At 37.3% G+C, this 12,850-nt stretch overlaps 1 protein-coding gene across 5 annotated transcripts; it reads left to right on the top strand.

Annotated features, from left to right (window-relative positions):
* The first annotated feature begins 547 nt into the window (after positions 1 to 547).
* Positions 548 to 12,157, top strand: exoc3l4 (exocyst complex component 3-like 4). 5 transcript variants are annotated; one of them, XM_079473518.1, is made up of 15 exons: positions 555 to 807; positions 1,065 to 1,192; positions 2,154 to 2,444; positions 2,671 to 2,715; positions 3,375 to 3,587; positions 3,895 to 4,504; positions 5,783 to 5,900; positions 6,054 to 6,179; positions 6,752 to 6,852; positions 7,369 to 7,467; positions 8,220 to 8,340; positions 8,754 to 8,876; positions 9,014 to 9,166; positions 9,548 to 9,666; positions 9,963 to 12,157. In XM_079473518.1, the coding sequence occupies exons 3-15, from the start codon at positions 2,168 to 2,170 to the stop codon at positions 10,177 to 10,179; spliced, it is 2,322 nt and encodes a 773-aa protein (XP_079329644.1). In that variant the 5' UTR covers positions 555 to 807; positions 1,065 to 1,192; positions 2,154 to 2,167; the 3' UTR covers positions 10,180 to 12,157. The 5 variants fall into 5 exon arrangements, with proteins under 5 accessions (XP_079329643.1, XP_079329644.1, XP_079329642.1 ...); XM_079473517.1 differs by lacking the exon at positions 1,065 to 1,192 and having other exon boundaries at positions 548 to 695; XM_079473516.1 differs by lacking the exon at positions 1,065 to 1,192 and having other exon boundaries at positions 713 to 807.
* Positions 12,158 to 12,850: the final 693 nt, after the last annotated feature.

Genomic DNA, 12,850 nt, shown 5'->3' on the forward strand with positions numbered 1-12,850 from the left:
TTTCTGATATCAGGAAATAGATTTCAGATATCAATAATTCTGAGAGTAATTGTAGATATCTAAAATGGCTTTCTTACTAGTAACAATCACATTATTGATATCAAGAATAGACATTATCACTAGTGACCACACCATTATTGATATAAGAAATTATGTTTTTTACTATTAGGAATTGCATTTCTGATATCTGGAGTAAGACTTTTAACATGAAAGAAATGTATTATTGATATCTGAAATTGAATTTGAATGGAAGTCAATTGTGATATTTAACCTGTTAAAATGCAATTACAGATATCCAGCATTATGTTATTACTATGAAATATGATATTATGATATTAATTAATAATTGTTGATATCAAGAATACAAATTTTTACTAGTGAAAATGTAATTACTGATATCAAAAATCGCAATTGTTACTAGTAGAAATTACATTCTTGATATCAAGAATTATAACTGTTACTCGTAAAAATTGAATTGTTGATATCAAAAATTCATATCATGGGAATGATTAAAGGCTTATTCGGCTTGCCATAGAATAGGTTGTTTGAGTTTTGAGGAAGTAAAGATGAAAAGCTCTCACAATACAAAGATTTGCCTCATCCATTCTTTCACAATTTTCAGTTGTTTATTTTTTATTGTGTTCTTTTCTATTGCGAGTCATTTCTTGTTTTGTGCATTTTACATTGTTACAAAGGTAAATTAACAAAGAATATTCAATTGCCTTTTTTATTTCTAAACGTTTTCTTTTTCATCTGAGGAAACACGCAATGCTTTGTAATAACCACTCTTGTGTATTTTTCCTACTGGTAAGCGCAAATAATACTTTGTGAGAAATTGAAAGTAACGTGTAATCATTTTCTCAAGAAAATCAAAAGCAGGAAGTATAGCCTACTGTAATCTTCGCAAACCTCGTCTTGTTCACTAAAGTGTTTGGAACGGTTTGTGACCTTAATGAAAGAGTTGATAGTTTGTTTGATGGCAGCGCATGTCGAGCTCTTAATAATTAACAATGCAGCTATTCAGTGACGTTTCAAGGTGAACTCTGTTTGACTGACTCCCGCAGAACATTTTCTTGTCGGTTTAACCCATCGGTGCTGGACGCAATGCGCGTGTTTATCATTGATCTTGAAAGCGGAAAGTGAAAGATATTTGCCAGTTGTCCTTTAGACGTTGAACAAACCCGGACATCAGGTGAGTAAAGAGGCGGAGATTCACTATATGCACTGTTTGCAAACAGCTTTATTGATATATTAAAAGTAATATTACAGTCGTTCTTGAACTTCTTGACCTTCAACGTGAATTCGGACTCGAACAATGCTTGTTGTCCCGGTGCCTGCGGATGCTTAGACGGCTTTGCGTCTTTGGTGGTGTTGAGTAAACGTAATGTGTCATTTTTACCTGGTTTGCCTTTGTGATAATGTAGCTATAGACTCGTGACAATACTTCGATCAATTCAGTTCATACATCGATTTGTGTTCTCCATCTTTGATGCACTTTGGCACCTTTTTGCGCTGCGCTACGGCATTGTAATATATAATATGTTAAAGCACAGATGTTTTTTTTTTGTAAATAAGTCTACTGAGAGTAACCCATAAAGGCTACTTTTATGAACTGTTTAATATCACATAAAGTATATTACCTTTATGTGAACCAGGTAGACAGTTTAATAATATATATTTTAAGTTAAAATTGGAAACTATGTTACATTTGAGTTAAATCCTTAATATTAATCCAGTTTTAATAATTATTTCATGTTAATGTAAAAGTAAAAATGTTAAAAAGGATATTTTTGATTTCAGTGTCACAGTACCATAAACTCATAGCCATGATAACATGTTACTTATTTTGCAGCAGTGGCGGTGTATTTACACTTATTGTTTTGCAGAAATATCTGTCACACTGTAATGTTGTTAATGTGGGTACAGGTCATTTTGTTGTCATGACAACGGACACCTTTGACCCAATTCCACCTTGCTTAAAGAAGTGGTGTTTTCAGTAAACAAATAAAACTCTGTAGATCACGATGCATCTGCTGCTGACAGGTTCAACACAGGCATTCTCAAAGCTCGGGTCGAATGCGTTCAAAACTTGAGTTGTCATCTAGGTTCAGTCATTTAAAGTTTCTTCAAAGTTTTTGATTTATTTGCTGCAGGCTTGATCATACTGATGCATGGCAAAATGGCAGAAAGTGGACGAGATGAAGCAGAAGGACATAATGAGGTCAATGACCCATCGACATTGGATGCAGGCGCACTTCAGACAAAGGATTTGACAAATGGTGAAAAACAGACGGAAAGACCAGTGAAGCAGAAGTTGATAAAGTCAATCAGAGCGAGTTTTAGAGCGGTCATCCCTTTGAATTCTAAAAGCAATATGCCAGAGGACACTAACAATGACTCAAACCAAATCTCGGATTCTCAGTTACGACTGCTGAAATCTCCAAGTAAGTATTTTGTTAACTTAAAGTACAATAAAGTACTGTTTTGTACCAAGGTCAGTGTAGAGGTAAAACAAAAGCTTACTGTACTGTGTCACTTTGGTATTCAGAAATAACATTTTGCTTCCTGATCAAAGATCTTCCAATACATTTAAAAAACAACAGTATCTTTATTCATTCAAAAGGCAATTTAGAGTTTAGAGTTTGAAGATTTGCATGTTTCTTTCAATAGGCTTGAGCACTGGATCACAATCTTCCCTTACCAGATCAATGTCAGGTAAACTCTGTTTTTCCTCAAATAAATTATGGAATAACTACTCTTTAGAAGTTAAATATCAGGGAAAGTCAAAACAATGTTTAATGCTGTTACATACTTAATAAGATAAAATAATGTTTCAAAGGGAAAACAGATTCATGTTAAAGGTCCGGTTGAACTCGTAGTTTCTGCCAATCTCATATTAATCTTGAGTACCTGTAGAGTAGGATTGGATACTTCGTATCTTCGAAGAGTGTTTAAAAAACCGACGCAATAGGAGAGGGGGAGGGGCAGTGAAACAGCTTCCCTGGTGACGCCAATCAATCTATATTTTTTTTGTGGCTGCAGCGGGTGTTGCATTTTATTTCACTTCACAAACTATTGTGAATTTACATTATGTATTCAAATTAATAGTACCCACTGCAAAATCACACTGGGGTGGCCATGGGGTGGCCAGAGATTATACAGTGGTGGCCATGGCCACCCCTTGGGAGCGCCCCTGAAAGAAGTCAGAATGCATGAAACAGTGTTAAATCACCCCTTAAATATTGGGTTTTAAGCATGTTTTCAAATAACATTTTAATGGACATGACCTGTTACTAATAATTGATCACTTGTTACACATATTTTAACAATCTGAATCTTTCCCCACAGTAATTTGTTTTGTTGGTTGTTTTCAGATTCTGCAGTGATAATAACAGATACTCTGGTAAAGAGAGGGGGAAAGCTTAGGCAGAGTTTGGGTCTTGGCACCAAAAAACTCAAACAGGAACATCTGGAACCTGTCACAGAGGTTTTACCTGAAGAGTCCAGACCGGAGGTCACAGACGAAGTCAGAGAGGAGGTCAGGGACACGTATAGTCTACCAGAGATTCCAACTGTTCCTCTGTCAGGTCAGTGTATTTATCTGCTGTGTTTATATCACAAGTTCAAATAAATGTCGGTTTAAACCTGTACATTTTAGATATCTTTTACATTTCATTATTTAAACTTGGTTACCTATTCACACTTGAACACAGGTCCTTGTGAGCTAACAGCATGCGTACAGCCCACCACACTACAGCTCTGACTTCTTCTTTTAATTGAACAAAATGAATTGAATTTCAGTGAAATAAATATCTCGTAGACAGGATGTGACTTCAGCTTTACAGCAACCTTTTATGTTGGAGCTTTTTTTTATCTGTATCTTATTTTGTGCAGTAATGGAGATTAACAAACTGATCGAGACTGACGTTTTGGAGGATGCTTATGTGAATCTGCTCTCCCTACGTTTGGAGCATCAGGAAGAGCGTCAGGCTCTCGATAAAGAAGATTGTCCCATTGAGCTAGCTCATAAAGAGAAAGATCTCCAACTGCTGTATAAGACACTTCGAGACAAAATGTCTGACATCGTACGCAGCTCTAGCGTCCACAATAAAGAGCTGTTGGTGTATGTGGCCTACATTATCCTGGAGGAAGAGAAGAGACAAGAAGAACCAGGAGCCTTGCCGGGATGGAGGGAGGTGTGGAGAGATGCAGTACGTGATGGGGTTAGAGACACTTTGAAGAAAGTTCACCTGGACAGCCTTGAAAAGAACATGTCATGGTTGGCCGTGCATCTGGGGCTTCTGGGTAAAGCGATTGCGGAGGATTTGATTAGAGTTAAGACAGAACTTCTAAACACATATCCTCCGGACTTTAATGTGTTTGAAACATACGTCTCCTGCCATCATGAGGTCCTGGAGGAGCATTTGAAGGGTCTTCTGAAAAAAGTGACTGAGCTGAAAGATTATTACGCTCTTCTCGATTTTATTATTCATCGCTACCCCAGGTGGGTGACTGACCTTACTTTTACTACAAAAAAGGCTTGGCTAAAGGGATATTTTACCTTAAATAAAAAATCTGCTATCATGTATTCACCCTCAAGTCATTCAAAACCCGTATTTGACACTTCTGTGGAACACAAAGGAAAATATTGTCTCTGTGGTTTTGTGTCCATACAATGAAAGGACACAATGGTTATCAGCATGCTTCAAATTATATTTATGCGTTCTGTAGAAGAAAAAAAGTCATACAGGTTTGTAATGACATGAGAATGATTAAATGATGAAAGAATTATTCGTGTTTGGGTATCCCTTTAAATGTGCAGCAGTGGCAACTAGTGGAAAGGTTGCGTATAGCACCCAATGGCTCACTCCACACCACCATTCGAAGCACCGCGGTGGCTGACACAGAACTAAGATGTTGTCACGTTTCCGCCTCTTTTCCAAAGGAGATAACGTATTTACAAAACATGCCTTGTAGAGCAGTTTGTCCGTTAAGGGCTGTGGAAACAACATGGCAAATTCCTTGTAAGGGGACCTGCGGTGTATGTAGATAGAAATATCTCATTTTAAAATAATAAAAACATCACACTTCATTATGTAATGTCTTTATACACCTATGAACACATAATCATGTATATTATATTTCATTTTTGCAAGTCAGTATTATGCAAAAACATGTTTTTGTTAAAGAAATAGTTCATAATCTCATGGCCTACAACACGCTTCTGTGATATCCAATATTTTAAAAGAGTTGATCCTGGACGCTCATTTAATTGAAATGGAAACAGGACAATTGTTTATGGAATAAATACACGATAAAACACACCATAGTCATCATAAAACCATGGAAGATCTTCACAATCTTCACTTCTTGCAATGTAATAATTGTCTTTCGAAGCCATGCTTTAAATAAACTAGTTTTTTGTGTGTTATTCTTTCTGTGGTCCATGCCACTGTACTGTACCTCTCAGATATGCATATGTACACACATTTACTAGCATACACACCACTTGCAGATTAAATGCCAATGACAAAACTCGTGGGAGCCATTCATGTTTTATTTGACCTGAATTGGTACGTTAAACCAAGTTTCTTGAACTGCAGATTTTACAGTACATCATCAAGTTCACAAAACTGTGCATTCATTTTTATGACACCAATTAAACTGTATGTACAGAACAAATGATGATTTGTTTTGCAAAAATATTAATCCAGTCATGTTTAAAACCAAATATAAAAAAAGATATGGATTGTGTTTTAAACATGTGTAATTGTTTCCACAGTGAGAAGATAATGGGCAGCAACGCCTTGCAACCAGAGATGAATGTTGAATGGAAAGATCTGCCATTAAACAAGGATTTTCTTAATCAGATCAAAAACAATTACTGCAGTCGCTTACAGGTGAATACACCTGTTATGAAAAATCAGTCTCTTTGATGGGGGGGGGGGGGGGGGCTTTTGGGGAATAAACACGAAATATAATTGTGAATTGTGTATTATGTAGATGTTGTACAGTAGAACTAATTCTGCTAATTGATGTCATTTCCTTCACAGACTGACATGAAAGCATCACTTGACAGAATTATTGAGCTGGAGATTGTGGAGATGTGGGAAAACAAGAGAAAACCCACAATTGATGAAGGACTCTACAGCTCACACATGGACATGGACATCTGGACGGTGAGACAAAGTGTCCAACTGCAAATCTTTCTTTTAAACCGGAAAGTCCCCGTATTCCCAAACAATTGTTTTGTAAGAGTCAGGAGCACATTTTAAAGGGATAGTTCACCCAAAAGTAGAAGTCTGTTATTATTTGAATCCTCATGTCGTTGAAAACCTGTAGACTCTTTCTTCCGTGGAACACAAAGGAACATATTTAGAGAAATGTTTCAGTGGTTTTGTGTCTATACAATGGAAGTCAATGGGTGTCAAAGTTATCTGGTTATCATCATTCTTCAGAATATCTTCTCAGGTTTGAAATGACATGAACATCAGTGAATGAAGAATTTTTATATTTGGAAAGTAAAGTCTGAAAGTAAAGCCTATCACAAAAAGTTTGTTAAATTATGAAACAGTAGGTGTATTGTTTCAAACAGAAATACTTACACGTGTCAACTTTAAAAACATAAAACAGTAAACCAGTTTACCAAGATTTGTTCTGAGATATATATAGAGACCAGTTGGTTTGACTGGGCTGCTGTAATTATAAAAACAACATAAGGGTTGTATGAATGTACATTGTTTTTTTGTAGAATATTAAAGGGCATGTACAAGGATCCAGAAGGATCGATGTGAACCTTGAGAAGAAGGTTGTGCGTTCCTGCTTGGAGGAACTAAAGCTATTTCCAAAACGGTATGTGCACACACATTGAAGAACACACAAGCCGGTTGAAAGTCCGTTTTTGTAGCTTAAAGTTTTGCAATCCTTCTGTTGTTTATATTCTATATGGAAAGTGCTATGAAATTCAAGAGTTTCAAGAATATACTGCCTTCAGTTATACCTTGTACAGCCGCGAAACATCTAAAGGGACTATTTTTAAAGACTATCTTCAGTTTTTCTGAATTGTGTTTAAGTAAAATTATCATTTTGAACTACTGACAATATTTCTCCCAAATCTCAAATAAAAATATTGCTTGTATTTGCAGAAAACAGGAGAAAGTAGACTATACTAAAAACTCTGTTTTTGTAGAATATGTTTAGATGTCCTTGTTCCTCCCAGACCTGTTTAAAAGAAAGGATCAGTCTATGATGCATATTTCTTTGTTGTCCGGTTGCATTTTTCTTAATTGTTCTTTTTAAGATTGGGCCTTCAGTGGAAAGCATACAGCAGACATTCATGAACTGCTGATGTCTTTATTCTCTCTTTAGATTTGAGTCTATGTTTGTTGTGTGGAACAGGACTGTCTCTAACCCATCTCTCTGGACAGCATATCACATCAGTTATATGAACAGCTTTAGTGCTCTAAAGTAAGTCACTCTGTATGTACCCCACAATGCTTGTAATTTCTATTGCTATATACAGGAGTTTGGGTGGGGTATAAATCATATTTGACCAGCTATTCTAGTTCAAATAAAACATTATCTTAAATCTCACAAAGGTCAAACACTGAACGACGCAGACAAACATATTACAATTTGAAATGCTATAAAACGAGCATAAAGGCATGCATGTTACTTTAAAGCTGGTTTTACAACATGACACTGTGCTGCTGCTGGTGCACACAGATCATATTGCCCTAAAGACATGCTACATAAACAATTCATCACGTGATTTCTGGGAATAAATGCTATTTAGCACAACCAGCCAGTTGGCAGGGAAATTCCCTAACCGGTCTTTATAGGCCCTACTACTGTACTTTTGTTACTTATGCTTTGAAAAGACTTCTAATTGAATGTAACATAACTCACGCAAGGACATTATACCAAAACCAAATGTTGCATAAGCAAGAATGTCAATCTTTCTACATGTTTTATTCAATTCAGAATTAAACCAACAATAAGTTAACCCAAGCTACAATATTAATCATAATAAATATTAGCAAATGCAAAGAAAAACTACAAAGAAACACAAAATAAATTAGATTAGATTTATTAAGATCAAAAGTAAAAAACGAATAAAACAAAAATACAAACATTTTCAAAAGTATTTAGACAGTCGTAGATTATTGTGCTGTAAAACACATATTTTAATATGATTTCATCTAAAATGATTTCTTCAGAGAGCACATGGAAGGTTATAAAGAGAGTTGCCTTGCATTGGAGCAGGTTAATAAAGAGATCGATGGACTGACCGGCAGATTCATGCAAACTCTGATGGAGAACTTCAAAGCAGATGTCAAGGTGGGACAACATGTGTGTGAACTTGTGAAAAACACACAGTTTTCACTGTCAACTATAGGGTGTGGACTTTTTAGGACTTTCAATGCTAAGGAAGTTGACAGCAATGTATCTGGCTATACACTCTTAAAAATAAAGCGCTTCACAATGCCACAGAAGAACCTTTTTTGTCTGTTAAGATCCTTTAAACATCCGAAGCTTTCTGTTTCACAAAAGGTTCTTCAGATAAAAAAGTAAGACAGAGGTCAGATGGTTCTTCCTTTGAAGCATCTTTATTTTTAAGAGTGTACTTTGGGGTATAAGGTTGTAAAGATTTTTTGTAATATGGCATTATCTTTGTGAATATCAGTTAGAATTTGATAGGTAATTGAAATGTGTTTGCATAGTGAATCATTTCAAAGTGCTTCTGTTTGTAGCCCTTCCTCAGGAGACAAATGACAAGAAAATGGTTTTCATTTGATGAAGATTTTTCTCAGCTCATCGGTAGAACCAAAAGTGTTTCTGAACATACCAAATACATGAGCCCAAAACATAAACAGGTGAGACTCTGACCCTTCACACTTACTATACAATTTGGTAATGCATCTATTAATAAACTGTTGTCCTTACCCTTTTATTTAAAGTTAAATGAAACTCTCTTCATGTATGTTTCTGTTCTGTTTTGTTGAATCTTTAGGCTTTTGTAAATGAAGTTCACTTTTTTGTGGTGAAAGAATACATATCTCAACTCATGAAGAATAACTACTCATGCAAAAACCAGAAGAATGAGAAAGCCGCCTCCAAGATCACCAGTCAGTGGGCCGAACTCAAAGAGATTTTTCAAGATATGGTAAATCCACATAATACAACTTGATATGTCGTAATGTTTGTTTTAGCATATGAATGAGCTGCATTACAATACATAGCTACTACTGTACAATATGAGGACACGTCTTTATTATCCAAATTTTAGATGAATAATAATTGTATGGAAAGTATTTCAAAGTTTCTAAAAATCAAACGCTGTACAAAAAATATTTATTTACAGATTTTCCACAAATAATGTTAAAAAAGATGTAAAATTACAGAAAATACAGAAAATGTACATGTAATTTTACAGGGAAAACTGTTATTTTATGTTTATTTCTGGCGCCCCAGTTTCAATGTGTTTAAATTCTGACTGGGAACAAGTAAATATGACGCAGATATGTTACCGTGTCATTTTCCACAGAATTCCACGTCAGACTGGCTCCATCCAGTCGGGAACCAGCTGAGCAAGATTGTTGGATGTAAAAAAAGTGAAATAAAAAATAACCTACAGCCATTGGTTGAGAACTATCCTGACATCAGGTGAGACACCCAGTCATGTATGTGTTTGTTAAAGAATCAGCATATTGTTAAGGTAGATCTGCCATTATTTCCATCTCTCTAATCCTGAAGTCTTGTGATTTGCAAGTGAATCATTTTGAACATGCCGTGTGATGCTTCTTTTTGCCGCTAGGTGTCACTCTTGTATGTCCTACACTGCTGTCGTGTTGCCAGCATAAAATGACCTTTAGAAATGCCACACAGCAGAACGGGAAATAATCTGTTGAGGGGAAGTTGTTGTTGTGTCACACTCTTATTGTTTCTTTCATATACTCCAGAAAGAGTCATATGTCTGCTGTGCTGTACTTTCGAGGAGTCATTAGAGGTCGGGAGAGGCAGATTGTACTTCAGCGACTGATGGAGCTGAAAAAGAGCATCACGGATGAGGGGAATAAAGAGCAGGTCCTCTTTAGTGAGATTGAATTAACTGGGAACACGGACTGCTTTGCTGGTACACCATTCACATGTCTTTCTTTCATGGTCCAAGATGGTTAATCTAGAGAAAAGCACGTGGCAGTAGCCATATATCTAATGATATAAGCTGTAGGATATATCGTTTAAAGATCTCTGTTAAACTTACCTAAAATATGCGACGTTGTATTATTATGTGTATTTTACCTGTTGTGGATCATATTTGAATACAGTGAGATCAGAAGATACTTCTTGTTATAAGGGTTCTTTAAATGTTACAATGTGAACTAGTTATATTCTTGATAATATTGAATAATATTCATTATAACCTGTATAAATGCTGTTTATAAATATTGGTTAGCATTTTGTCATTATCGCAAAGGTAAATATTTATATTTATCTATGTGACAGTTGTGGTGTTATACATTAATCTTCATTAATATCCTTGAAGTTTCTTTCATTTATTATAATTCCCAAACAACAATGTAGCGAAGGTGCAGAATAATAAATGAAAACATGAATTCGGAAACAGATTGAATTTTATGCTCTTTATTTCATGCAGCTCAAGGTTTTAGCAATGACAGTGCTATTGTTCGAAAATGTACAAACTAACCACAGATAAGATTTCAAAAGGTCAGAGGTCAGCAGAGATTGTTGCTTTTACATGATTATCCACTATAGTGGGGTGATTATGCAAATAACAGGATAGACCTTGCTATAGAAAGTTGAAGGGAATTTCTGAGGTCAGGATCTTTTCCTCTAGTTTTATTCATACTCCACATTCACAATTAAGGTCATTTTCCAGTAAAGTCCCCTTGTGTTGTGTAGGCTCAGGACTGGCAAATCAGGCTGATATGTTTAATAAAAAAATAACCTCAAGTCTGCTCTGAGGGGGCTCTGTGCCCAAAGGTTTAAGCAGCTACTGTATTATATTGAAATATTAGTTAAAGGCACTGAAGTGTGCTGAAACAGCTGAAGATTTCAGATTTGATCAGCTTGATCCAGTAGATGAGTCTTACTTCAGTGCATGCACAGTATTTCTGACTATATCTTGTCAATCCCAAAAGTGTTGAAAAGAAAATTGGTCACACTAATAGTGTGAATTTTCCTCATTTACAGTGTCAGTTTATTTCCAATGGTCCATGAAGGTGGGGACACAATAAGCAAGAGTGGTTCACTTGTGTGGTTTTGTGCTTTTAGTTAGAAGCCCAAACCTTTGAACAACACACAACATCATAAGTGTAAACACTTTATCGAGGGAAAATTTATCATCTGCATCCACTGAAAAATCATCTGATATTAAATACTTTTACATCCGCAAAAGCCATAGATTGTTCCATTTTCTTTTAATGAATACTTTCAATGATCCCTTTTGCAGGGAATCAAAAGTATGTATACTTTGAAAAAAGTATGTTGGTTTAGATAACATGTGTCACCATATTCATTTCCCTATTTTATTACCAACCTACATTTCCATGAATCTATTATCTTAATTTCAATCTCAAATTCACTGAGATTGATTTATCGCAAACATGTGATGACATGTGAAACTATTGTAGCCCTGGGGTGTATTTCAGAAAGCAGGGTTATCTTAACCCTGATGTCATGATTCCGCCATCATGTCATGTTTATTCTTAGTCTTGCAGCGGAGTCTTGGCATAGCCTTAGGTTTTGTGTGAGAAAGACATGGCTTTGTTTTGATTCTGACTTGCCATGTGCTTTCTCGTGTCTCGTCAGTGTTTCCCGCCCTTCTGTCTCGTTAACCTTCCCTGAGTGTTTCAGTACCCACACCTGCCCATTGTTATCTCCTTTGTTAGTCTCCCTATAAAATGCCCTCTTGCCTATTGTCTTGTGCTTGTTCGTTTATATCTGTATGCTGTACTTGTTTCCACGTTTAGATGTTCCCTGGTAAAGTTCATGTTCTTGTACCCTGTTTGTATAGTTCTTAGTTGTTATTCCTAGTTGTTTCTTTTTGCCCCCCTTGTGGGAAGTCTTTGTCAGCGTTTTCCCCATCGAATGTGTTTTGGTTTTTTGTGTTTATTAAAGTCTTGTGTTAACCCCTTCATCCCCGTGTCTGCCTGCACTTGGGTTCTTCCACCACGTTCCTCATCCACGTTCAAGACAGAACGAACGAGCCAGAACCGAACCCAGCAGGCAGCCAACATGGACAGTTCAGCATCGTTCCTGCGATCTCGCCTTGCCCACTTGCTGTTTGGGTTCCGTCAGGGGGATCATGGGACGCGGGAGTTCGCCACGGCATTTTCTTCGGTGGCGAGGGATACTGAGTTCGGTGATGCAGAGTTAAAGGTGATCTTTGATGGCTGCCTCGCCAACCGTCTCACGCCATCGGAGAAGAGGATGCTGAAGCCCCTGGGGTTCGACGACATGGTCAGGTTCGTGATCAACCGGGACGAGGCCAGAGTTCCAGTCGGGGTACCCGCCCCATTGGCTAGCGTCCCGGAGGATTGCGTCCTGACTGTCGCCGCCCCGTGGGACTCAGCTCCGCCCGGCTCGAGCTCCACGGCTCCTGTTCCACTTAGCGTCATTCGCGGTGAGTGGGGGATGGGGTATTCGGGGACGGGCACTGATCTTCGCCCGGGCTCCACTACTCTGGGACAGATGTCCACAAGCCTGGAGGGTCGTGTCCTGCAGGTCGGGGTTTTGGGCATCGCCACGCCCTCCGCTCCACCACCTTCTGCCTCCCCACCCGCAGTCAGCCTGGGTGTTTCCCGCCCTTCTGTCTCGTTAACCTTCC

The sequence above is a fragment of the Barbatula barbatula genome (assembly GCF_947034865.1).
Source record: "Barbatula barbatula genome assembly, chromosome: 14".
Taxonomy (NCBI): domain Eukaryota; kingdom Metazoa; phylum Chordata; class Actinopteri; order Cypriniformes; family Nemacheilidae; genus Barbatula; species Barbatula barbatula.